The following is a 26,681-nucleotide window of genomic DNA, read 5'->3' as shown; positions in this document are numbered from 1 at the left end:
AGAGAGAGAGAGACAAAGACAGTGTGGACAGAATCAGAGTGTTAGGCAGGGGCAGAGAGAATACACAGTGGCAGGGAGAATGCAGGCAGAAGCAAAATGTAGGTAGAACAGAGCGTAGACAGAGGCAAGGAGAGATGACCAGGGGCATGGAGCGAACAGATGTCAGTCATTGCTCCCAAAACCAGATAGAAGCCCCTGGTATTTAGAAGGTTGAAACCTCAGATCTTAGAAAGTCCTGATAACGGCCCACTCTCCATCCCAAGCCCCCCCATACCCATTTCTGTCTCCCCATTTTCAGCCCCCATTCGGAACCTACAATGTCACCCTCTCTTCGGTGACAGGGTCTTTCCCTGCCCCACCCCCTCCAGGGTCCATCCCTTGGGGTGGGAACGTGTCCTTTTTGCTAAGTCTTGCCTGCCATCAGTGACTGTCCCTACATGCTCCTCTTCAGCCTGAGTGACACTCCCCCACCGTTTTTCTTCCTTGTTGAGAGTCTGGGGGCTACCATTCATTCATCCCTTCATTCATCAAGCATTTATACTTAGTTTCCAGGAGCCAGGCCCCTTGCCTACGCCCTGCATCATCCACTCACACCCACACCCCACGTGGGGCGTGGGAGGGCCGTATAAGCAGTGGTAACAGCCTGATCAGAGTTTTGATGGGTGAACATAAAGCACTGTGAGCCCCAGAGAAGATACTTAACCCGGCCTAGACCAGGTTCGGGAACCGGCTTGAGCCTTGGATGTGACCCCACCCCCAACAGTCCCGCCCCCCAGCATAAAGCCGGTCTCAAAGGTGCGGTCCCATCACCGCCCCCTCAGCCTGCCAACGCCCCTTCTCGGCCCCGCCCCATTGTTGGTTCAGGTCACGCCCCTCTCAGCCCCTCCCCTATTTCATTCAATCCAGGCCTCAAGCCCCACCGCCCGGGAGACCAACCTCAAACCAACCTCACGATCCCATTGGCCAGAGAATGTTAGTGCACCGCCTTCCATCGGTGTTATTGGGCCCCGAGGCGTCAATCTTCTTTATAGAGTCCCAACAGTTGCCACGGCCGAGATTTGAGGGGCAGATAATAATGGACGTCTCAAGACGTCTCGTTATTGGGCAGAAAGCCCGGCTCTGGGCGGGGCTTAGAGCCAAACGCTTGGCTGCCTCCGTCTGGGGTTCTTCAAGGCTGCAGCCTTTCCTCGGAGACACACCCCTCCCTCCTTGTTATTGGTGCCGCCAGGTGTTGCTCAACAGGATTCCACATGTCGATAGGAAAAACTGCCCGTCCTTCACAGCTTTCCTAATTTCAATTTGCTTCTCTCCTTAGAGGCGGCAACCTTCTGGCCGTAGCCAGGGCCCTCCTCACGGAATGGCCACGGATTGGCCCGGCATCCCGTCACTCCTAGACCGTGGGCGGAGCCAGGGTGCCTGGGGGCGGCGAATTGGCTGACGGGGCCTCGGGGGCGGGGCAGCCGCTCCTGTCAGCGGGTGAAATGGCAGCGGCAGAACCGGCGGCGGCCGCGGTCCCGGGGGGCGGCTGAGGGGGCCGGGCCGGGGCTGCGGGGCGAGCGGCGCGGCGGGGATCCAGCGGCGCGGCCCGGGACGGTGAGGCTCGGCACGGCGATGGCGGCGCGCTCGGCGCAGGTAGGCAGGCGGCGCGGGCCGGGCCTCCCGGGCGCCTTCTCAGGCCGCCGGCTCCGCGCTGCGGCCCGCGGGGGGCCCGGCAAGACCGGGGCTCGGGCCGTCTCGCCGCGGAACCCGCGCCGGGGGCCCTCGGCACTCCCGGCACGGACCCCGGCCGTCGGCCTTGGGCCCCGGCCCCCGCCCACCCTCGTTCCCGGTGCCTCCGGACCCCTCGGGGCCCCTCCCCGGGCCCTTCCGGGCGCCCCCTCCCCCATCCCGCCCCCTCCCCAAGAGCCTGCCCCCCTCGGCCGCGAGCTCCCGCCCACCCCTTCCACAGACGCGCAGGACTCCTCCCGGACCCTTCGGGGCTCCCCCAGCCCCCACCCCGCAGACCCGCCCCCCACAGGCGCCCCCCCCCCCTTCCCTGCAGGCCCAGGACCCCCGCCCTCCCTCTGTCCGGATCCCTCAGGACCCCTCCCATCTGCAGACCCCTTGCCACCCCTCCCTCCCCTCACTTGGCATCCTATCTCAGGGCCCAGGCCTGCCCCCAGCCCCAAGGGTGTTAGCCTCAGAGCCCTACCCCTCCCTTCCGACCCCACAGGACCCCTCCCCTAGCCTCTGTGAATCAGGATTCGTACCCACAGGCCTGACCTCGGCCTGCTGGCCCATCTCCCACCCCCAGCAACCCCATGCCCAAGGGCACCCGGAAAAATCACTCCTCGGGCTCCTCCCAGCGCGTTCCAGCAGCTGCACACACACCCCTGAGCCTGCTTCCTGAGCATCCACCCTCCCCTCATGCTCAGGACCTCCCAACAGATAGATATTCTGAACCCTCCTCCCCTCCCAGAGACACATCTTTCTGAGAGCCCCACACGCGCCCGTGCGCGTGCACACACGCACATCTGGGAGCCAACAGTTCTCTCGCGCAGAGAGATGACCACGAACCCTCCACAACGCGTCGGGACAGACATCCTGCCCCCCAACACACAGGCATCCAGGAGCCCCCTGGTACGCGGGCGTGCGCGCTCTCGCACGCACACACACACACACACACACACACACACAGCTAGACACTCGGATCCCCTACGCACACGGAAAAACTTAGGACCTCCAACACAGACGCAGACAATTGGTACCTCCCCCCACACACTCGCACACGCAGGACTCCTTAGCACTTTCACACGCCTCCGTAGATGCCACCTGCCCGGGTCCTCCCGTAGTGCCCGAAGCTCCCAGCGCAGGCAGACTTGGAGACAGGAGCTGTTTGCCCTGCCCCAGGCGGCCAGCCTGCCCGGCGTCCCCGTTGGGGCCCTGAAGGGTGGCAGGGTGACCCAGAATCTCCCAGCACCCCTGTGGACACCTGCCCCAGGCCTCTCTCCCCGTACCCGTCTCTCCCTGCTTTGCCATTCTTCAGAGGGAAGGACACTCACTCTCCCTCCTACACTGAAGTCTCCCAAAGGGAAGCCCCCCCCTCCCCACTGCCTGCCCCCCTGATTTATGCCACCCCCCTGGTGGGGAGGGGGAGTTCAGGCTGCTCCTGAAGTCTGACCAGACCGGCAGGACCGGCTTCCGGACCCCATCATGCACGCGCCAGGGGCAGCCCCTCATAGCCCGCGTGAGTTCCTTCACCCACCACCCGCGTGTCATGCCAAAATGAAACGGCTCCCTTCTCCCCTGGCATTTGGGACCCGGTGGGGCCGGGCTGGGGCCTGCCAGAAGGACACAGCTCTTTGTTAAGGAATATTTTCAGAAGGGAAGAATGTGCTGAAGAGGCTCGGGTGGAACACAAGTGAGTAGTCAGCTTGGTTTGTCCCCGGGCCGGGCTTTGGTCAAGCTAGAGGCCCCAGCATCCACGGGTCTTCCCGGGTCGTGTTGGTTCCCTCCGCCCGTCCTGCCACCCTACAGCTGTCACCCTCAGGTCCAACCTGTGGGCGCCCCTGGGCTTTTGTGGTCACCCCCGTGGGCGGTTTGGAAGGAGCTGCAGGTGGCTTGGCCCTGGCACAGAGATGAGGAAAGGAGATCACAGAGCGGGCACGATGGTGTGGCCAGGACTGCAGGGGTGAGGAGGAGTCTGGGTCCCACCCGCGCCGAATCCAGATCAGTCCAGCCCCCGCACTGCCTGTCTGGACTCCTTTGAGCGACATTAGCCTGGAAAGCCCCAGAGAAACAAGCCCAGGCTTCTTTGTGGATATTCACCAGTGGACTCTGGACGGCCCTGAGAAGGAGCCCATGTTGGCTCGGGGCGTCAACTTCTCCATCTGGAAAATGGGGGGGAAAGATCCTTAGATCCTCGCTTTGTACTGCAGGGGAGCCAATGAGGTTAGGATGTAGTCCTGAATGTCCCCCTGGGCGCCATGTGGAAGGGGCCGGTGGGGTCCAGCAGGGCAGTCATCCATCCATGGGCGCTGGCAGGATCACTGGCCGCCCTCGTCCCCTGGTTGTAATTCGTTGGCACCTCTCTGGATGATGGCCATCTCTCTGTGGCCCAGCTGCATCTCAGGAAGCCGGCTCAGGTGGGGGTTGAGAGATGGTCTGTTGTGGGATTTGTGGCCACACAGAAGCCTCCCGTGGGGACAGAGGGTAGGATGGGGACTGCTTGCTGGCAATGCCTCTGGCCCGCGTACACCTCTGATGCATAGACCTGGGTAGGGAGAGGTTTGCTCTGCCCACTTGCTGAAGGGAGAGGTGGTGAAGACTCCTGAAGGTCACGAGGTACACAGGAAACAGTCTCCACCTCCCCAGGGTGGGACCTTGTGCAGATCCAGTGGGGTCAGAAGGCTCCTCAGAAGAGGCTGGGTACGAACTCCTTGGGAAAACACGAGAAAGCTGCTTGTGAACAGCATCGGTGCACTCTTACCCTCGCTTGGGATACAGGCCTGTGTCTTTGTGTCTATGTGCTTTGGCAGGTGCAGGGGGGCAAGGAGGAACGTGATCTCAATTTCCTCTTGCAAAATAGAGGCGCTGATTGTTCTAGGTGAAGCCCTACCAAGTATTAGGCACCGAGTCAGCTGCTGGGGTATGAAAGAATGTCACATGTGGTCCCTGCCCCGCAGTTAAAGACCCTCCTGGCATCGGGAGGCAAGAGCTGAAACCAGCGGTGTGCCCTGCGATCAGGCCCGTGCCACATGCTAGGCCCTGTGCCAAGCACCATTTACATATTATCTCATTTAATCTTCCGAACAACCTGGAGGAACCTAGATTCCAGTGTGTGCCCTTCCCACCACATCCTGCTGCTTGCCCTGTGGAAGCATGAGATGGAATTATGCACAGCGTGCGGCGGGAGCACAGAAAGGGTTCAACGCATCCCTGGGGCGTCAGGGAGGGTGGAGCAAGGATGACGTAGAGGCCCAGAGAAGAGCTCACCGGGCAGGCATCGCAGGGAAGGGCGTGCCAGGCAGGCAGAGTGCTTGGACAGAGGCCCACCAAGCAGGAGCCAGCGTGGTGCATTCAGGAAATCGTGCCTTGTTTGGTGGGCCTCATCCTGCAGGTCCTGTGTCCCAGATGCTATCCATGGGGCGTACCCTGTGTGCTGCTCCCTGGGAAAAGGGACCCGTAGCTGGAAGAACTTGGACAGGCAGCAAGCCCCACCTTGCCCAGGGGAGTCTGTAGCACATGGGCTCTGGTAGCCAAACAGGGGCAGTGAAAGGAGTGAGCACTAACTCACCAGAGCCAGGGAAGCGATGTATCCCTTCCAGGGAGATTTCGAAGGCCCCATCCGCACAGCACAGCTCGCCTGCACTTTTCCTGCATGGCTCAGCGTGCTGTGATGTGTGGTGAGATGGTTTCATTGAGGTCTGCCTCCCACAGGAGACCACTAGTCCCACGAGGGCAGGGTGCCTCTCTGTTCATGGCTGAGTCTCAGGCGACTGGATGCTCGGTAAATACTTGCATCGTTTCAGGATCTGACAGTCTTCCCTACTCAACCCACTTACGAAAGAGCACCTAAATCTCTTCCCCAGAAAGAAGTCGACCCGTTGGCCTTGGAGAACCCCCAAAGGCAGGGAGCACCCACCTCGCCCCTGCCCCCTGGTCCAGTGAGCCTGTGCAGCTGACACGGGCACCAGAAAAGCTATCATCTTGGCTTTGAAGAGCCAAGTGCCTTGCAAGATGCCACTTGTCTTATTCATGGGTCCCTGGAAGGCTCATAAGGGCTTTAAATGTTCCCCTTTGTCATTCTCAGGGACCTAGAGGAATGAGGGGTTTGCAGGAATGAAGCTGTTTCGGTGGCAGTAGGAAAGTTGGAGATGATACAGGGTAGTAAACATTTTATTTTATTTTTTTTTTTAGGTCAGAAGGGATTCCACAGGTCATACTGGTCCACCTCTCAGATTTTAATCTGAAGGTATTTGCTGCTGCTATTATTACCAATAATGATAATGATAGTTTTACTTCGTTTAACTTTTAAAGAGGGCCACCACACTGGGGGTGGGCCTGCTGAGGAGGGGAGGTTTGTTTATTCATCCCACAAATATTGGATGCCTGATGCTGTGATGGAACTCTGGGGATCCAGGGGTGGGCTAGACAGCCCCGGCCCTCATGGAACTTTCCATCCCACAGGGAACAAATACTATGGGCCGGCTCCTGTCCTAAGCACTTGACAGGTTTAGCTCAGGTATTCCTCCCAACAAAACCTGGGAGGCAGGTACTGTTTAACAGTTAACCCTGTTTTCAGATGACAAGACTGAGGCAAAGTGTATCTCAAAGATAGAAAGGGATGTAGGAGGGATTTGAACGCAGGCTACTGGCTCTGAAGTTCTCCCAGGAGGCCAAGAGATCTGGGAACAGTTATACACACACCCACAGAGCCATGGAAGAAGAGACACGGATATGGAAACATCTAGAGCAGCATGGAGTTGCAGCGAGAACTGGGGGAAAGAGGAGGATAGACAGTAAGCCCTGAATTCCAACTGCTGTTCTTGTTATCCAAGGTTACAGATCGGTTGCCCGCCCCTCGCCAAGGGAAAGGGCCCAGACACCAGGCCATTTCCCCAGGAGCTGGAGCCAGCCAGGACCATGGCGGTCTGCGGGCCCACGGTGACCGTCCTGGCAGGCTGGGCATCTAGGGTCACATGGCATCTCCTGAGGCATCAGATTCAGAAATTTTTCTGTGTCCCCCATAACCATTCCAAGAAGAGGATCACAAGCTGGTGGGGGGAGGGGAAGTGGGGAGCCAAACTGGAAGGAAACTTGGGGTCTTTATTCTTGCCTCTGAAAATGCCAGGCTCTGAGAGAGGGCACATACACACTCACCCCCTCTCCCCATTGAAAGCCAACGACTGCACTTTCCTCAGTGCCCAGTAAATTGGGCATTCGAGTTTTATGTGTATTATTCCTAAAGTGAAAGGAAGCAGGAAGAAGGCAGAGGTTCTGGAGTCAGAAATCCAAGCACAAGTCCTGCCTCCCCCGCGGCCTCGTCGGGGGCCCTGGCACCTGTCCTACTTGCTACGGCACCTGGCACGTGTTACAACTGTGCTTTACTTTTCTGTCCACGCTGATATGGCATCTTTTTCTCAAATTGTTTTTAAAATAGGGTTTATTTTTTCGAACAGTTTCAGAGTTACAGAAAAACTGAGGATAGTGGAGTATCTTGTCGGCTCAGTCAGAGCATGAAACTCTTGATCTCGGGGTCATGAGTTCAAGCCCCACATTGGGCATGGAGCCTACTTTATTATTATTTTTTTAATGTTTAATTATTTTTGAGAGAGAGAGAGAGAGAGAGCACACTCCAGCAGGGGAGGGGCAGGGAGAGAGGGGGACAGAGGATCCAAAGCGGGCTCTGCACTGACAGAGGGTGAGCCCCATGTGGGGCTCAAACTCACGAACCATAAGATCATGAGTCAGACCCTCAACTGACTGAACCACCCAGGCTCCCCAAAGCCTACTTTATTTATTTATTTTTAAAAAATTTTTTTAATGTTTATTTTTGAGAGAGAGAGACAGAGACAGAATGCGAGTGGGTTAGGGGTAGAGAGAGAGGGAGACACAGAATCCAAAGCAGGCTCCAGGCTCCGAGCTGTCAGCACAGAGCCTGACGCAGGGCTCAAACTCACGAGCTGCGAGATCATGACCTGAGCCAAACTGGGACGCTCAACCGACTGAGCCACCCAGGCGCCCCTCCCCAAAGCCTACTTTAAAAAAAAAAATTGAGACGATTGTACAGAGAGTTCCTGTAGACCCCACACCCAGTTTCCCCTATTAGTCACGTCTTCAGTTAGTCTGGCACATTTGTTATGATTAACAGACTGATGTTGATACATTAACTACAGTCCACGCTTTATTCAGGTTCCCTAATTTCCTTGTCCTCTTCCAGGATCCCATCCTGGATCCCACGTGACATTTTGTTGTCAAATCTCCTTAGGTTCCTCATGGCTGGGACAGTTTCTTAGGCTTATCCCTACTGCTGATGACCTTGACAGTTTTGAGGACTGGTCAGGAATTTTCTAAAATGTCCCCTCGTCTGGCTTTGTCACATGTTTTTCTCATAGTTAAACTGGGGTGATGTGTTCTGGGAGGAAAGACACAGAGGTGACCATGCCCTTGTCATCTCATCACGGGCCCAAGCTCTCACTATGACTTATCACTGTCCGTGTTGACCTTGATCACTTGGCTGAACAGCACAGAGATTTTTGTCTTCATTTGGCAAATGTTTACCGAGCACCTGCTAAATTCCAGATGTGTTAGGATCTTGGAGTAGAAAATTAAAGAAGTTAGGCCCAGGGCTCCTGGGTGACTCAGTCAGTTGGGCGTCCATCTTTGGCTCAGGTCATGATCTCACGGTACGTGAGCCCGAGCCCCATGTCGGGCTCTGTGCTGACAGCTCAGAGCCTGGAGCCTGCTTCAGATTCTGTCTCCCTCTCTGGCCCTCCCCTGTTCATGCTCTGTCTCTCTCTGTCTCAAAAATAAAAACAAACATTAAAAAAAATTAAAAAAAAAAAAAAAGAAGTTAGGCCCTAGCCCTCAGCACGTTCATGACCCAGTAGGGCAGGCTGGCACGTATAGAAGTAATTGCCATAGAATGTGCCTTGGGCTGGGTTGTAGGAGATATTTGCAGAGAGGAGAGAAGTGAGCCAGCGTGCTGGAGGTGGAGGTTGACAGGAACAATTTCACAGGAAAAAAAATATTCAAAATGTTGGAGAATGCCTTTCCAGCAAGAGGGAACAGCATGTGCAAAGACACAGGCAGAAAGAAGCAGGTGGTCACGGAGGGCTGAGCCTGGTGGGGCTTGGATAACGGAGAAAGGGAGGCCAGCAGGGCTGTGAGCACCAGGCAAAAACATTTGGTCTCCATCTCCAAGTAGGGAGTGGCTGAAGGGTCTGGGCAAGTGCAGAGGGCTAGCGCCAGGCTTGGCCTGAGCAGGTGGGTGGAGGGCAGCACCACGGACCCAGTGAGGCCCCTCTGCATCAGGAGGAGTGGCGGGCTTTAGGGAAGGTCTTCCTAAAATGCAAGGCCAGCCAGGCTCCTGCCTTGGTCCACAGGGCCCGGTGGGGGTCTGGCCTCTGCAGAACTCTCCAGTCTCCTCTAGAGTAGCATGCCTCCCTCCTGCTTCTGCCCTGTGGTCCCTCTGCCATCCCATCCCACCCCATCCCACCCCATCCCATCCCTATCATCATTTTCTCTGAGCGATCATTCACATAACATAAAACTCACCCTTTCAAAGCGAATGGTTCAATGGGTTTCAGTATATTCACAACACTGTGCAACTGTCCTCACTGTCTAATTCCAGAACAGTTCCTTGCTCCAAAAAGAAATCCCCCATTCCCCCGTTCACCCTAAGCCCTGGCCCCCGGCCACCACTATAGATATGCCTCCTCTGGACATTTCGTATAAATGGAACCATGTCACTTGTGGTCATTTGTGTCTGACTTCTTGTACTGAGCCTAATGTCTTCCGGGTCCGTCCACGTTGTAGCAGGTGTCAGAGCCTCCTTCCTTTTTTATGGTTGAGTAATATTCCATTGTATGGATGGACCACATTTTGTTTGTCTGTTCATCCATCAACGGACATTGGGTTGTTTCCACTTTTTGTCTGTTGCGAATAACACCGCTGTGAAGAGTCATGTGCAAGTTCGCGTGTGGCCGTGCGGTTTCCATTCTTTTGGGTAGATATCTAGGAGCGGAATTGCCGGGTCATAGGGTAACTCCGTGTTTAACTTTGGAGGGAACTGCCAGATTGTTTTCCGCGCTATCCGTTCTTCCAAGCGTGCCTCTCAATCTGTAATAGAAAGTTTGGATGGTCGTTTCTTAATCCCTATGCTCTGTACGCTCTGGGAGGGCCGCGACTGTATCGGTGTTTGCCCAGTATGGTGCCCAGCACCTCGCAGGCATTCAGCAAATATGGGTGGGTGGGCAGGTGGGTTCAATTTCTCAACTCCTATGTTGTAGGCTCAGGCAGGGCACCACAGTGGCAGGGACCGAGACAGTGGCGATTTTTACCCTGGTGGGTAATATTCAGGAGCCAGTTGGCAATCTTGGCTGGTGCTCAGGAGAAAGGGAAAGATGGGGAAAGGAGAGTGTCCCAATTGGTGGCATTTATTTGATCATTTAAGCCTCGACAGTGAGACCACCAGGGGCATGAAGGGACAGGGGCCGAGGCAAGGCCCATGGAGGAAGAGGTGCCGTGTAGGACACTGAGAAGCCCAGGAAGAGAAGTGGGAGAGAAGCCAGGAGCCTGGTCTGTCTGAAGCTGGGTGGAAAAGGACTTCAAGAAGGAGGGCGCATGGCTGGCAGTGTCTAAACAGCCCGGAGAGGGGGAGGGAAGTAGAAAACGCCCAGCATCTGGGCCCTTCTGCCCCCGCACCCCCTGCCCCCAGCACACTGGCAGTCTCTTCCCGCCCCTCTAGGTTGGCTCAGCCATGGGCTCAGCCTCATAAGCCATGGGCCACCCTGTGGCCGTGTGGAGGGTGGGAGTGCCAGCAGGCAAAGGGGTAGGCCACCCACTGCCTGCTCTGCAGGGTCCAGGACCCCATTCAAGTGGCTGAGGTGGAGTAGAGGCAAAGGGGCTTGAAGTGAAGGACGCTGAGAGGCTGGCACATCAGACCCACTGGACCCGCATGTGCATCTCAGGCCGGTGGCCCCTCAGCCCTCGAAGGGACTGCCCCATCTGTGGGTCTCTGTACCCATCAGGCAGGGGAGGCGGTGCCTCATCCACCTATTTCCCCCCATTTCCCTGTGCCCAGAACAGTGCCTGGCCCTCAGACGGCCCTCAGTGAGCATCAGGGAAGGACAATGAGCCGGGAAGAGTTGGGCCTCTCTGGAGGGAAGGCAGGGCCACCCGCAGAGCTAGGAGGGTGGCGGGCCGGTGTCCGTCCCAACCTACTCAGTCCCAAGAGTGGCAAGATCTGGTCCGTGCAGGAAGTGCGTGCATGTGTGTGTGTGTGTGTGCACGTGAGAATGCGTGGGTGTGAGACGGACTGTAGACGCGTGTGAGTGGGCTGTGTGTCCGAGTGTGTATGCATGGGTGTGGGTGCAAGATCGTGTGTGTCGCTGTGAGTGCAGGGGGTGTGAGGTAGTGTGTGAGTGTATGTAAGTATGTGTGGGTGTGTGCGGGTCAATTGCATGAGTGTGTTAGTGTGTATGGTGTGTGTGTGTGTGTGTGTGTGTGCATCAGGAGGATGGCTTCCAGCGCCAGGCAGTGTTTAGAGAATCTGGCGACGAGTCAAGAGAAAGTTCCTGAGGGATCAGAAGGTTCTGCCTCTCGGACTGCAAATTTCAGCCGTGTGTATTAGATCAATTTTACTTCCTGTATGAAGTCCACATTAATATGTGATAAATATCTGGACAAGCCCTGCTAGTGGCTGGTTTTGTTTTGAAATCAGAAGGCCAGAGTTGAAGCAGTCCCTCGGGCCCTTTGGGGGTGGCATCGTGGACACCAGGGCACTCCAGGCCTCCTGAGATGGCGGGCCCGGACCACCACCCTGGCCATGTGTGGTCTCTTGCTCCAGGGCTCCCACTGCTCCCCCACCCCAGCGGTGCTTAGGAGGCTCCCGTGCTCGCCTCCCCCACCTCTCTCCCACCTCCCAAGCCTGCCTTCCCAGCTCCTCCCCTCCCAGAGAGATCCTTCCAGGTCAGGGCTTCCTGTGCACAGCCTGCCTCTGCCCTGGCTGGTCACAGACTCTGACTCGGTGGTAGGCCCGGAGCGGGCCCCACCTCTCTCCAGAGAGGTTAACTCCTGGCTAGACGGTGCAGAGTGGCCCGTTCTCTGGGGCAGTTGTCGCTGGCCAGCGAGGCCGTGGGAGGAAGAGATCTTCCAGTTCTGCTGGGGTTTGCCACCCAGAGTTTGTACCGCCCACCCAAGCCAGAGCCCTCGGCACCCAACAGAATCGGAGAGGCTTGGGGAGCCAGAGGCAGAACCAGTGGCCCTGAGGAGCCACAGAGACCTGGGAAGGGAGGGTTCTGGGCCCCCTACAAGGTGAAAAAAGAATGATGCCCCCTCGCTCCCACCCCGTGACAGGGCAGCACAGGGCAAGGAGGCTGGAATCAAGTGTATGGCCAGGGTCAAGCCCAGCCACCCAGTGGGCCCTCAGGTGTTGGTTGGGGTCTGAGTTTAGGCTGCAAGTAGGCGCCCAGTGACCTGATGGCAGGTGTGAAATGACCTACTCTTGTCCTGTCATTGTCCTTCTGCTGCCTAGGGGACCAGATGCCCCCTCTCCGGGGCCTGGCCAAGGGCCCCTCCGGGCGGAGCTGTCAGAGCCAGGTCACGTGGGGTCCAAGGGCAAGAGTGGATTCCTGTCACAGACTATGCAGGAGAGTAGGGGGGTGTGAAGGAGCCGTCCAAAGCGACAGGGAGGGGAGGAGCACTTTCTTCCTGCCTCCATGGCCCTGGAGATCCCCATCCTCTCGGACCGTTGATGCTTGGGCTTACCAGAAACATGACTGAGTGGAAAGAACACCGCCCCCGGCCCCTGCCTTCGCTCCCCTAGCCACCCCCACCCCTAAAACCTCCCACCAGGGTGATGGCAGCTCCTGCCAGCAGTCCCCACACCAGGCATAGCAGAACCCTGGAGGCCAGCTAGATGTTGGCCCTGGCCCTGGAATGAATGATCAAGGCCGCCATCTAGAGAGCAGTCATTAAGTGTCAGGCGCCGTTCTCCCATGTTCCATGCGGTGGCACACTCAGGTTCACCGCCACCCTCTGGAGCAGGTCCTGTGTGATCCTCAGTCTTTGGAGACTCAGAGAGGCCAGGGGACTGGCCCAATGCCACCCAGCTGGTTGAGGGGGAACCACGGTTCAGACACAGATTCGTCTGAGTCCAGAGCCCTCGCTTTCGGCACGGTGCTGAGCTGCCTCTCCTGAAGCCGGCAGAAAGCAAGAGGCTAGTGTTCTGGAAGCTGCAAGGAGGGCAGGGCCAGATCCTCCCCAGGAAAAATCAGACAAATGGGCCTGGCACCCGCCCGGCCAAGATCGGGGTACTGACGAGAGCCTGTGGCTCTCGCTCTGCATCCGCCGGGCCACACATTCCCAGCACTTTGATGCGTCCATCCCCGGCTTCCCAGCCCAAGGGGAGTCGACTCTTCTGGCCGTTGGCAACACCAGCCAATCAATGGTAGAGAATAATTGTTTCTGGCTGTGCCAGCCGCCCACTTTGGTTGATGAGACGGGGAAGGTCGGATGCTGAGGCAGGGCTCCCAGGACAGGATCTAGCCAGAGACAGGGACCATGGCCATCAGGAAGGGCCACTGGAGCAGGGGCTTCTGTGCCTCCAAGGCCTGAGTGACAGGGAGCCTTTGCCCCTGGTCCTGCTGAGGACTCAGGGATGTCAAGTTGAGACCTGGCCTTTATGCCCAGGGACAGCAGGGCAGCTCGGGCCCTGGCTGCGGTCCTTCTGTCTCCATCCATGCATCTGGACCCAGGCAGGGATCATGGTAGCTGGTGTCTCGCATAGAAGGAGCCAGCATGGCCGTCCACTGGGCTGGAGTACGTGGGGATGGGGGGTGCACCGAGCGGACAGACCAGAGATGGGCAGCCCGAGGTGAGGAAATGTCCACAGGCGAGCAGCAGGCTCAGCCGGCCAAGAGCCAGCCAGACAGGGTAGGCGCCCCCACCCAGTGCTGACCATACATGTCTCCGGCCCCCAGACAGAGCTGTGACCTGGCCCTGCTCGCAGCAGACGAGCCTGCCCACCATGGCGAGCCCCACTCTGAGCCCCGACTCCTCATCCCAGGAGGCCCTGTCGGCCCCCACCTGCTCCCCCACCTCTGACTCCGAGAACCTCAGCCCCGATGAGCTGGAGCTGTTGGCCAAGCTTGAAGAGCAGAACCGGTGAGTTGGGGCCTGGGGGGCGGGGAGTGGCCTCAGGGGTGCAGCCTGGGCCCCACACAGAAGTTCCCGGGGGCCCCCCCTCACACTAAGAGCTGGGCCCAGCCCTCGGCAAAGTAACAGCGCCCACCAGAGGCTTGACAAGGGACGTCTTCTGCCGTCCTCCAACCCCGGATGATCGGTTTCCCCATTCCGATGAGACCAAGGTTTCAAGAGGGCCAGTGAACCTGGCCTTCGCTGGCTGAGCCTCTGTTGGAGGGAAGAACAAATCCTCTGACTCTGGAGCCGGGCCTTCCCACCTTTCTCCTCTGGCCCTTCCCCTGGTTTCAAAATGTAGGCGGTATTATTATTCGGATACAACGAGGCCAATGGACAGAGAGTTTGTGAGTCACCGCCTCTAAGAGGAGGGGGCCCGGCACACCATGTGGGGCTAACCAGGACAGCACCAGGGTCGGTCAGGGGGCAGAGGGAATGAGGCAGGACGTGAGCAAGAGCCTTCGTTGTGGTTCCTGTAGGAAGGAACAGCGAGGCCGACTGGCTAGCTCGAGTAACCTCAGCGGGCTCGGGGGTGCAGGGCCAAGCCTCGTTGGCCTGGCACCTGGCCCTGGGGTGATCAGAGCAGGGGAGGGGGTTGGTTTAGGGGTTCTAGATTGGTTGGTCTGCATAGGAAAACTGCACTTGGCAGGCAAGTCCTTACCCATCTCTAGGAATCTGCTAGGCTGACAGAGGGTGGTCCCCCCCGGGGTCAGCGAGGCCCCAGATGGCAGAGCAGCAGAAACACACAGCCACACAGCTGCTTGCCAGCTGGCCGAGTGGCTCGCCCTCCCTACACCTGGTGCGTAGAGCATAGATCTTAACCAACCCTGCCCTGCGGTGCTGGTACGCGACTGAGTCCGCCAATGCGCGGGCTTCTCAGCCCCGTGCTGGACACAGACGGGACACAAAGACGGCAGCCTCTCTGGGGGCCCGGGAATGAGGACCACGGCTCAGAGAGGGTAGAGCATCGGCTAAGGCCCCTCAGCGAGAACAACTTAGACCCAGTCTGGGACTCCTGAGAGGAGGGGCCGGGCTCCCCCGGGGGTGCCCTGTCCCCAGAGAGTCACTAGAGCCCGGGGGGGGGGGGGGGGGGGGCAGGAGTTGGCCGCAGCCGGGGCCCCGCCTCCACCAGCCCCTCTCTGCCCAGGCTCCTGGAAGCCGACTCCAAGTCGATGCGCTCCATGAACGGCTCCCGCCGGAACAGCGGCTCCTCGCTGGTGTCCAGCTCCTCGGCCTCCTCCAACCTGAGCCACCTGGAGGAGGACACGTGGATCCTGTGGGGCCGGATCGCCAACGAGTGGGAGGAGTGGAGGCGCAGGAAAGAGAAGCTGCTCAAGGTGGCGGGGCCTGTGGGGCTGGGCGGGGCCGGCCGGGTCACTGGGCCACCGGAGGGCAGCACCAGGGTTGGGGGGGGGGGGGGGCGCCCGGGCCGCGGTGCAGGGTGGGGCCGGCCAAGCTAGTGGCTGTCACGCCGGTGTCTCAGGTACCCGTTTGTTTCCCGCCCGCTCTGTTCCGTGACGGACTGGGGACCGCGCATTAAGCAGCATGGCTTCTGTCCGCAGCACGGGGGCTCGGCCAGCTCTGGGCCTCAACCGAGCCACAGGCCAGCCCCGTCTCAGGGCTGGACCGGGTGGCCGTGGGGAGGCCGCCCTGGGACAGGGTCCAGCCCGGCCTCCCGCCCCCCCCCCGCCCCCCCCCGCATTGGCAGGAGCTGATCCGCAAGGGCATCCCCCACCACTTCCGGGCCATCGTGTGGCAACTCCTGTGCAGCGCCACGGACATGCCCGTCAAGAACCAGTACTCGGAGCTGCTCAAGATGTCCTCACCCTGTGAGAAGCTGATCCGCAGGGACATCGCCCGCACCTACCCAGAGCACGAGTTCTTCAAGGGCCAGGACAGCCTGGGCCAGGAGGTCCTCTTCAACGTCATGAAGGTGAGGCCCGGGGCCGGCGGGTCTCCACCGCCCAGACCCCGGCCTGTGAGGGCCCGCCGGCCCGGAGGGCCCCTGCGATGATGCACGTGCGTCCCCTTTGCAGGCGTACTCCCTGGTGGATAGGGAGGTGGGCTACTGCCAGGGCAGCGCCTTCATCGTGGGTCTGCTCCTCATGCAGGTAGGCCAGGCACCAGCCACAAGCCCGGGAGGTGGGCCAAAGCAGAGCGTGCCCCCGTCCAGGGTCCTCCTGGGGTCAGACCTCCCTCCCCACCCACCTACGACCCCCGCCAGGCCCTAGGCCAAGCCCCCCATGGGTGGGCTCGGAGGGGCTGGCTGCCTGTCCTGGTCCACCGTCCCCTCCGGGAGCTGCCCGGTCACCACCCAGGGCTGGCACTCAGGCGGAGGGCTTAGGTCAGCCAGTGCGGTGTTAGCTGGGCCAAGGGTTTCCTCCAGAGAACCCGGCAGACCTAGGAGGGGAGAATGGAGACAGCTGGGACTAAACCAGAGGGTGTCTCACCTTGGGCGCTGGGGGTGGCCAGCCCCGGGCTTCAAGTCCCAGCTCCCTGTTTCCTGCCAGGAGGCCTGTGGCCTCAGCCTCAGGAGTTTTCCCATCAATGAAACCGGGATGACGATATTTACCAGGGGTTTGCTATGAGGGTCCAGGCAGCCTACTCAGTCCGCGTTCTGTAAGTCTAAACGTAACAGAGGCAGGCGAAGCACCACACCCCAGGGCCATAAGAAGAGCCGCGAGCGCCCCCTCCCACCCTGCCTGTCCCCACCCACCCAGATGCCCGAGGAGGAGGCCTTCTGTGTCTTCGTGCGGCTGATGCAGGAGTACCGCCTGAGGGAGCTCTTCAAGCCCAGCATGGCCGAGCTGGGGCTCTGCATCTATCAGTTCGAGTCCATGCTACAGGTAAGCGGAGGCCGGGTGGTCTGCACCCGCTCACCCCACGCCCATGGGTGCTAACCTAGACCTGCCCCGTTCCAGTCTCTTTAGCTGAAAGTTCCAGGGCTGGGAAATTGCACACAGAGGTTCCAGCTCAGAAGGGGTCCTGTGCTGCGACAGGGCCGGGGCGGGGGGTGGATGGGTACTGCCCCAAAGGGTGCTTCAAGCAACGGGGCAAGGGCCAACCATTGATGGTGGGCACCCCTGAGAACATGGGGCTCCCAGAGCCACCAGGGCAAGAGGGGTCAGGCTGGCTCTTGTCAGGTACACCCGCAGCCCCTCCTTGTCTGCTCCCCAGTGTGGCGGAAGGAGGGAAAGTGTTGTCTGCCTGCCTTTGCTGATACTGGAGAGCAGCCGCCTCTGTTTATAAATAGCAGCCCCGCAGGGCCCGCCCCTGGCTGGCAGACAGAGACTGGGCGTGCGTGTATGCGTGCGTGTACACACACACACACACACACACACACACACACACACACACGGCCTGCTTCAGAAGCTGGTCACAGGTGGGGCTGTGTAGCTCTGCATAGCAGATGGCAGGGAGGTGCTGTCGCTTGAGAGGACCGGGTCGTGTTGGCAAGCAGGTGGCCCGGGGCCACGGAGAGGAAGTGACCCCACCCTGGCCTGGGTGGCCAAGGCCTTCCTGGGTGAAGTAGCTGGACAGCACCAGAGAACCCCCAGCTGCGGAGGAAGCCCCAGGGCAGGTGGGGAGACAGTCCCAGAGTCTGTTTTGTCTTGGTGAAGGACATCCAGGGGGTCCTAACACCTGGTCCAGCCCCAGTTTCCCCGGGGCCTGTCACTTGCCAGCCGCCTGAAGTTCAGGCCAGGCAGACAGGCATCCCCTGAGCGTCGCTGGGCACAAATACCACGCAGGGGGCGGTGGGTGGACACAGCAACCGGCGGGTCACAGAATATGGGGCTCACGCCACAGCTCACCTCTCGCTCTCTGGGTGAACTTGGGGAGTTGTGTTACCACCCACCTCCCCCGAGCCCCAGAAGCTCCCTCTTGAGGCAGCGGTGAGGACCCCACGGGTGGTTGTGCCAGTGCGGCCCCCCGTGCATCCCCAACACCCAGTAGCTGCTGCTGCACCTGCCGCCCCTGCCGGTGTCCCCACCTCGTGCTACTCAGAGCCCTGGGGTACCTCAGCCTCCCCCAGACACAGTGCCACGGGTCGTCAAGGGCAGGTGGGTAAGACCCCCTGGCGGCCGGGGCGCCGAAGCCCGGCCCTGGCTGGTGGAGGGGGGCCCCGGGGGGGCCCGGACAGCCATTCCTGGCGGCCTCCTCACGGCGCCTGGCCTCCCCCCAACCCCCACCCCAGGAGCAGCTCCCGGATCTGAACACCCACTTCCGCTCCCAGAGCTTCCACACATCTATGTATGCCTCGTCCTGGTTCCTCACACTCTTCCTGACCACCTTCCCGCTCCCTGTTGCCACTCGTGTCTTTGACATCTTCATGTACGAGGTGAGGACGCCGAACACCCCTTCCTCTCCCAGATCCCCAGCCAGGCCCGGGCTGAGGGAGGGCCGGGACTCGGGGAGGGGTCGGAGACCCCTGGGACGACAGGACCCGAGATGCACCGCCACCATCACCTTTGCAGGGCCTGGAGATTGTGTTCCGGGTCGGCCTCGCCCTGCTGCAGGTGAACCAGACGGAGCTAATGCAGCTGGACATGGAGGGGATGTCCCAGGTGGGCCAGAGGGGCAGGGTGGGCGGGATTCCCTTACACTAGGGGCACCGGGGCAGGTGAAGGCCTCCTGAGAGATGGCAGGGGGCGGGCAGTTGCAAGGGCGGAAGGTGTCCCGAGCATCCTGACCCTTTGCCATGGCCTCTGTTCCCCGAGGCCTTCCTGGAGGACCCAGACGGGCTCTGAGGAGCAGCCTGGGGGAAATGACGGAAGGTCTAGGCTTAGGCCAAGCCCTGGGCGGTCCCCTTCACCCCCCCCCCCCCCCCCCCCCCGCTGCCCCGACCTCCTGCTCCCAGCCCTGGGGCCTCCAAAGTCTAACCCGGCAAATAGTAATACCAGCCAAACTACAAGGTCTTGGGTGTGGTTTTGGTCCCAGCATGTGGGCCAGGCGAGGGCCCGGGAGGGAAGGAGGGGTCCGGGTAGCTTCACACCCGCCCTGGCCGTCCCGCCTGCTGGAGAAGAGGCCAGCCTGCTTTTCCGCCATGTCCCCATCATGCAGGCCCCTGCCCCTCCCCGCGTCTTCCAGCTGGTGCTTTGGGGAAGAATGCACAAAGGCCACGGCTGTGTCCATGAACACGGGCATCCATTGTGCGCAGCTGCCAGAGGGGGCCAGCTGGGCTGGGGAGCGGGAGCCAGCCTGGCCCCGAACCGCAGCAAGCTGTGTGCTCCGTCAGGGCTTACGCTTAACCCTTTGCCCGGGCTCCCGGGCGCAGGCGTGCAGGCCGACCAGCGAGGGGTCTTCCCTCCAGGCTGCTCCTGCCGCCCTGATTCCTCACACCCTTCGGCCTCCTCTTACTGCCCCCCGGGGGCAGCGACATGCCTGCCCCTTCCCCTGTGGAGGTCCCTGTGCTCAGACCCCTCTACCGCCTGGCCTTTGCCGGCAAGAGCTCCCGAAGCCCTGCTTTTTCCCTTCGAACTGAGGTCCAGGCTGTGGATGCTGCTTCCCCAGCCCCGCTTCTCACACTCACTTGCTCGCTCCACACGCCCTGACAGAGCGCCCGCAACAGGCTGCACCCTGAGCTGGGCCGTGGCCGTGCCCCTGGCAGACCAGCTCCTCCCGTGGGGAAGCAGCATATAGCTCTGGCGGGCCCCGCACTCGGGGCCTCTGTGTCAGTGACCGCCTGTGCCCCCACAGTACTTCCAGAGGGTGATCCCCCACCAGTTCGACAGCTGCCCAGACAAGCTGATCCTCAAGGCCTACCAGGTCAAGTACAACCCCAAGAAAATGAAGAGGTCAGTGCCGGGCACCCAGGGGACTGGCACAGAGGGGGTCCCCGAGAGTGGGACGTAGCCTCATCTGACTCCCCTCTGCAGGCTGGAGAAGGAGTACGCAGCCATGAAGAGCAAGGAAATGGAGGAGCAGATCGAGATCAAAGTGAGTCGCGGGAGTGGGGGCAGGGACGGGGTGCCCTTGGGAGGGCAGCCTTGCCCAAGCCGCACACAGCCTGTGCTTCGAGTCCGAGGCATCTGCCTCCACACACCTGCCCTTCCTTCACCAGCGGGCCAGCGTGTGAGCAAGGGCCCACCCCACTGTCAGAGACCGGTGGCAGATAAAGTGGATAGGTCCCTGCCCTCATGGGACGCCCTCCTCATTATCGTGGGGAGATGGTCGGAGAACAAATGGTACAGGCTATGGACTCCAGAAAGTACTCTGGATAAAAACGCGCAGAAGAGAGGCGGAGCTGACCCAGGGAAGATTGCTCTGGGCCCAGGGAGTCAGTGCAAAAAGGCCGTGCAACAGGAGGCCTGATGGACCGGAGGAATATCAGGAAAGCTGGCCCTGATGGGCGGAGCCCTGAGGTCAGGGGCAGGCACAGAGGACCGAGGACGGCGCCCATTGTGGCCCCTCAGACCCAGACTCGCCTCTCTCTCCTTCCTTCTGCTTTCATCCTTCTGCATGTGATTTTAGTTATTCATGCAACAAGCATTTATTGAGCATCTACTGCGTGCCAGAGTCACAGCAGAGACTGAGGGTCCCCCCAGTCCAGTGAGAGGGACAGACACAAACCCAAACCCCAACACACCTGGCTTTGTCCTCTTCGGGATTCACTTCCCAGCTCAGCGGTGGACCAGCTGTATGACCCAGGAAGGTGGATTCACCTTTCTGAGCCTCAGTGTCCCCTTCTGCAAAATGGGAATAACATTTGCTCTGCTGTTCAAATTATTATCGTTGTTAATTTTAGTTTTATTATCATCCCCACTATCAACGTCTCTGCCCCCTTTAGAGAGGCAGAGGCAGAGGCAGAATCTAGATTAGAAGCCAGGTCACCTGCCACCCATACCTGAAGGGGAAAGAGGGCATCGGTGTCCTGGTCCTGTTTGTTGGTTTTCCAGAAAGTTTTGTGTCCTGAGTTTGCAAGCATCCCCCTTTCTCAAGAATGGCAGCTTGACTCATGCACCAGTCCCAACGTGTGTGCCTGTCTTGCTCATGCACGGTCATGGGCCTGCGCCCATCTGGTGACTGTGAGGGCCCAGTGGTAGGTACGTAGGGACACAGCAGACACTCAGACTACATGCCCAACCTGGAAATTTCCAGGAGAGGAGCCTGAGAGCCCACAGACCTTATAGGATCCAGGCAGACGCCTTCTTTCATGGATGGCCCTGCCCTTGGCACTTTCACTTTTAGCCTGTTTCAAAATGTACCTGAAATTTGTTTTTTTTTTTAATTTTTTTTTTTAACGTTTATTTATTTTTGAGACAGAGAGAGACAGAGCATGAACGGGGGAGGGTCAGAGAGAGAGGGAGACACAGAATCTGAAACAGGCTCCAGGCTCTGAGCTGTCAGCACAGAGCCCGACATGGGGCTCGAACTCACGGACCGCGAGATCATGACCTGAGCCGAAGTCGGACGCTTAACCGACTGAGCCACCCAGGCGCCCCTGAAACTTGTTTTAATCAGGTGGTCAAGTGACAGACACAGAGACGACATTGCCCTTGAAAGAAGAATTTATTACTCCTAGTTGCCAAAAGGAGGGGGCACGCCCCACCACACCTGGCCACGTGGGGAACCACCAGAGTGGGTCAGAGTGGGTCAGGATGCAGAGGGTGAGAGAGGGAAAGCGTGGGCCAGCTCCTTTATTGGGCATCCCCAGGAAGGAATGGGCAAGGCAGGCAGTCAAGTTTGAGTTCAGGATTGGTTGGTCTGAACAATTTCAGCAGAAGCTGTGGGCTACAGGAGAGTCCTCGGTTGCCCTGGGACAATTTGGGGCAGGGAGAACGCTGGCTGGGTGTGCGAGTGCTATAGGGAAGGTGGGTGGCTGTGGGCTCTGTATTGGCTGGTTTGCATATGAAAGGCTAGTCGAGGGCCAGGCAGTCTCTCCAAGATTAGCAAGGTGGCTGGATATCAAAGCATCAAAAATACAGAAAATTTAAAAGAAAAAAAAAAAAAAAAAGCCCAGCGTATGCATTGACCCTGTAGTCCCTGTTCACTCCCTGTCTCTTATTTTCCCTTTGGGGTAAGCAGGAGAGAGGGGAGTTGTCAGTCGGGCACATGCGGCTTCTCAAGGATCTCTGCGATTCTGCGGTGGTGGGTCGTGGCCGGAGAGAAGGCAGAGTAGTGCAGGGGCCGGGGGCGAGAATCAGGACCCTGGAGCGCAGATATGGGGCAGAGAGCCCGCCCGAAACAGATCGAACCCAGGCCAGCTGGGAGGCCCGGCAAGCCACCACCCCCTTGGGACTCAGTTTCCCCACCCGTGACATCAGTGAATGACCCTCAATCGAATCTATGATTCTCTCTGACCGCAGTTGCCTCCTGGGAGTGTTCTGAGTGTTTCCATCACCTTTTTCTCCCGGGAAGAAACCAGGAAAGGTTCTTTGTGATCCACAGGGAGGCGGGGCCCTCACTAATAACGGATGAATGTGGGGCCTGGGGCTTCAGGAAGACGCAGGATCTGGTTGGTGTTCATTCAGCACACACTCTGGGTCCAACTATCTGTACCCGCTTCGTAAGGGGTACCTAGCAGAAGCTACGATGCAAGGCATATATAAAGCTCACCTGCTTCCCAAAAGGCCACGGGGAACTTAAAACCACAAATATCTAACCCAAATCCATCAGTGCAGGAGAGAAGGCGGAAAGCGAGGGAAACTGCCTCCAGAACCGCCCCGCTGGAGGGAAGTGACAGCTTTTGAGCACAGCTGATTTTTGTGGCTCACAGAAATGTAGCTGTCCCGCTGAAGGAAGCGTGTGTGTTCAGCAAGACCCCCTCCCCTGGACCCAGACTCTGAGAACAGTTCGTTCTGGTGCCCGAAGCAGAGCCATGAGGGGCGGGGATTGACAGACCCAGAGGAAGGGTCTGCCCGGTGATAGGTGTCACATTGGCCTTTGGCAGGCCCCCGTGTGGGGTGGAAACAGACTCCAGAGAAAGTGGGTGTGGGTGCTGACTGCTGACCCCTGAAAGCGATCACATTGTTTTAAGTGAACCAAGGATTCTTTAAAAAAAAAAAAAAATCTAATGGGCCATTCTGAACAGGGATTGGCCCTGTTTTCTGGAATCACTGACCCAGAACATTTGACCATGACTCCATCTTGCCTGGAGGCGACCTGGCCCTTAAGGGGACAGACCTCTGTGTGTATGGGGAATGGGGTGGGGTTCTGACACACTCCCCCCCCCTCTCCCCACATAGAGGCTTCGGACGGAGAACCGGCTCCTGAAACAACGGATTGAGACCCTGGAGAAGGTTAGGAGCGTGGCCACCAGCCTGTGGCACCAACTCCTCCAGGCCCCAAGCAGGACCCAGCAGCCAGAGGGCCGGCCAGCCCCCCACCCGGGCCCGGGCCCCACCCTGAGCCAGCAGGCCCCGAGGAGCATGGTGTAAATCTCACGGAGCCCCCACCCCCAGCCCCACTGAGATGGGGGCTGCCATATACTCAGGGGTTCCAGGGCCGCTTCGCTTGGGATCGGGTGTGAGGTTACAACCCAGTTCACTGCACACACTGGTCCCTCCTGAGCTGCCTGCATGGGGCGGAAAGAGGCAGAACCGCAGCTTTGACTGAGGTGCCCCGAATTAGGCCGCAGGCTCCCAACCGTGGAATCTGGAAGCCTCCCCGTCAAAAGAGAGGAGAGGGGAGGCCTTACCATTGGCGACGTGGTGGGATGGCACAACCTTGACCCTGGCCCCCAGCCTACTTTTAAGGACAGGAGTAAAGGCGGGGGGGCCCACCTTCCTGCTCCTCTCCCCACCTCACTTGGCCCTCCACTGCCCACAGAGAGTAGCCCCCCACCAGATTTTACTGCCCTTGCCCCAAAGTCTCAGTTCTTGCTTAGACTCCACGGGAAAACACTTTGTCCTGGCCCAGCATTGCCACCCTACCCCTCACCCTCCGGGGATGGCGTCGCCTCCCACGCTTTTTCTGGGCCCTGGAGGGTGTAGCCGTGGGCACCCCCACGTCCCCACCCACACACAGACCCCTCTCCAGGACGGAGCTAGCTCTGGCTTTGGTCTTCCTCCGGGGCCTCTCCTGCTGGTTCTTTGGTTCTCTGGTCTCACTCCTCTCTCCCCTGCTTCTAGAGATAGTCCACTGCGTTAGTGACAAGTCATTCTTGTCTGTCTCTCCCCCTCTCCTGTCCCTGTGCGCCTTCCGCTCTGCCTCCTCCCCCTGTCGCTTGGAACCCCCTCCGCCGGGTAGGAGAGCGCTGCTCTGGCTGATAGGTTAATCCAGGTACTGTAGCTTTTGGTCTCCCTCTCCCGTTTCCTTCCCGGTCCCTGCACACCACAGCCAGGGACGGCCTCTTCCTCGGCCACTGCCATGGGGGGGGGGGGGGGGGCATCTGGGGCGGGGGGGGGGGGGCAGGCCTGGCACCGTGCATGGGCGTGGCTGGGGCCCGCTTCTCAGGAGAAACAAAGGTTTCCCTAGGGGGGAAGAGGGGTGTGCGCGTGACAGCACGGCGTGTGTGGGTGCGTGTGAGCGTGTCTGAGTGTAAGCCCATGCACGTGTGCAGAAAGCCTCCGCCCTCCGGGGGACACAGGTGGGGGCCCTGAGGCTGTATCAGCAACAGGCCCTGGTGTGTGCACTGCACTGAGCCTCTCTACCACACACACACCACCACCACCACCACCACCACCACCACCACCACCACCACCACCACCACCCCCCTCTGACCCCTCACGCTCCTCTCTGCTCCTACCTGCAAGGCCTACCATCTCTCACCTGCTTCTGCTGCTGCCTCACCTTGAATGGCTTTATCTGGAAGCTTCTGCCCACCACCTGGTGGCTCCGAGCCTGGAATGGGGGGCAGCCCGAATTGGTTGGGGCGGGGGGATCAGGCTGGGGGGGGTTCTTCGCCCTGGGTAGATGGGGGCCCCAGATGCCAGAACCGGAGAGTTGTAGGAGAGCTACGTCCCACCTCCCAGCCCTGCCCTGAGGGGCTGTCCCTGAGTCCCTGGGGCCCTGGCTGCCTCCAGACCCCCACCTTCACCAGTGGGGCCCAGACTCTGCTGTGCCATCGGCCTAAGTAAGGATCCTTTCTCCCCACCTGGGGCAGGGGCTGAGAGCCAGGAGCTGGCAGGGGAAGGAGCTGCCATTTGGGCTTTCTCCATTTAGGCGCCACAAAGCCTGGGCCCCGGGGTGGCTCTCCCCCTGGGCTCCTCCCTGTGCCCAGGGCTCCTCCCTGTGCCCCTCCGCACGTGCCCAGGCCCGGCGGGGCTCCCCATCCCAGGCTCTGAGTGCGGGAGACCTCGTCCCCTTCCTTCCCTCTCTGGGCCGCCCCCTGAGGTGGGCCCGAGGGGGGGCAATGTGTGAGTGGAGGGCCACAGCATCCGGTCCTCGCTGTGCTCAGGGCCAGGTGACGCGGGCGCAGGAGGCCGAGGAGAACTACGTCATCAAGCGGGAGCTGGCAGTGGTGCGGCAGCAGTGTAGCTCAGCGGCCGAGGACCTACAGAAGGCGCGGAGCACCATCCGGCAGCTTCAGGAGCAGCAGGTACCCGGCCGGGTGGGGCCCCGCACCACAGCCGCCCGGCCTTCCCGACCCGCCCGGTTACTTCCTAGCAGGCAGGGTAGGGGGGACGGAGAAAGCCGGAGGGGACGCGGCTCGCCCCACAGCCCCACACCCACGTCCCACCCGCCGGTGAGGCGTCTGGCCTGCCACACTGAGAACGAGGCAGCCTCGGCGCAAGGGCCCCTGGGAACCAGGCTGCACCTGCAGGGCCCCCTCCCTCAGCTGACGTGGCTGTGATTCCCTAGGGGAATGTCCAGCATGTCCCTGAGGTCTGAAGGGCTGTGGGCTTCCCCGGGGGCCAGCCATGCGGGATGGGAGCTAGAACGAGAGACAGAGAGGGTTCCCCGCTCCAGTGCCCGGCACTTTGCCCTCAGAAGAGGGTCCGGTCTGTGCTCACCGCTCTGAGCTGGCGGAGTCGGGGTGAGGGGGCAGCCCGATTCTTTTTTTTTTTTTTTTTTTTTAATTTTTTTTTAACGTTTATTTATTTTTGAGACAGAGAAAGACAGAGCATGAACGGGGGAGGGGCAGAGAGAGAGGGAGACACAGAATCGGAAGCAGGCTCCAGGCTCTGAGCCATCGGCCCAGAGCCTGACGCGGGGCTCGAACTCACGGAGTGTGAGATCGTGACCTGAGCCGAAGTCGGACGCTTAACCGACTGAGCCACCCAGGTGCCCCGGGCAGCCCGATTCTATTGTGGGTCATGAACTCTGGGTCAGTGACGGGGGCAGGGGGTGCTCAAGCGAGAGCACCGTGAAGAGTCCACTTCTCCAGGAGGTGGCTTTCGGGTTTTCCTTTGGCTCTGCCCAGGCCACCTTCCTTTTGCCATGACCTGCCAGCGGCACCGTAGCCCTGGCGGCAGCAAGGCTGATGGGGAAACCAAGGCTGGGCTCATCCCAGCCTTGGCACGATGACCCCTTTCAGGCCAGAGAGACTGCCACCTGCCACCCCTGAGCTGCAGAGGCGGGTGAGGCAGGGAGATAGCTGCTGGGGCTGGGGGTGGGGCTCAGCGTGGGGCCCGGGGCCCACACTAGCCAAGGGAGGGCCCCTCGCATTCGTGGATCTCGGAGACCTGCGGTAGCCACGGGCGGCGAGCAGGCCCTCCCCTGGGAAGGGGCCAGCAGCCAGGAGAGGCTGGGACCACCTCCTGGAGAACCACCCTCCCGGGCCTCCAAGCATCGAGATGGGGCCATGGCTCCAGCCCCAGGGCTTGCTTCCCTCACCCACCAGGCGGGTATCCACTCCCCTGGGGCTCACCCTGGGGTATGTGCGTTGAGAAGCCTTC

At 59.9% G+C, this 26,681-nt stretch overlaps 1 protein-coding gene across 7 annotated transcripts in view; it reads left to right on the top strand.

Annotated features, from left to right (window-relative positions):
• Positions 1–915: 915 nt before the first annotated feature.
• The window catches only part of EVI5L (ecotropic viral integration site 5 like), a 30,415-nt gene continuing 4,649 nt past the window's right edge, over positions 916–26,681 (top strand). Inside the window, exons 1-16 of one of the 7 annotated variants that reach the window (XM_081791503.1) lie at positions 916–972; positions 1,316–1,632; positions 4,802–4,904; positions 5,899–5,953; positions 13,686–13,869; positions 15,050–15,239; positions 15,611–15,835; positions 15,939–16,013; positions 16,623–16,748; positions 18,098–18,241; positions 18,378–18,467; positions 19,600–19,697; positions 19,779–19,839; positions 23,088–23,141; positions 24,091–24,123; positions 25,241–25,381. In XM_081791503.1, coding sequence (XP_081647629.1) covers positions 13,733–13,869; positions 15,050–15,239; positions 15,611–15,835; positions 15,939–16,013; positions 16,623–16,748; positions 18,098–18,241; positions 18,378–18,467; positions 19,600–19,697; positions 19,779–19,839; positions 23,088–23,141; positions 24,091–24,123; positions 25,241–25,381 — 1,374 coding nt within the window. In that variant the 5' untranslated portion in view covers positions 916–972; positions 1,316–1,632; positions 4,802–4,904; positions 5,899–5,953; positions 13,686–13,732. Of the gene's footprint in view, positions 973–1,315; positions 1,633–4,801; positions 4,905–5,898; positions 5,954–13,685; positions 13,870–15,049; positions 15,240–15,610; positions 15,836–15,938; positions 16,014–16,622; positions 16,749–18,097; positions 18,242–18,377; positions 18,468–19,599; positions 19,698–19,778; positions 19,840–23,087; positions 23,142–24,090; positions 24,124–25,240; positions 25,382–26,681 lie in introns of those variants that run through there. The other 6 variants (XM_081791501.1, XM_081791508.1, XM_081791500.1 and 3 more) reach the window with 6 other exon arrangements.

This window comes from Panthera onca, chromosome A2, assembly GCF_046562875.1.
Source record: "Panthera onca isolate mPanOnc1 chromosome A2, mPanOnc1 haplotype 2, whole genome shotgun sequence".
NCBI lineage: Eukaryota > Metazoa > Chordata > Mammalia > Carnivora > Felidae > Panthera > Panthera onca.
This window is presented reverse-complemented; position numbering and strand designations above follow the sequence as displayed.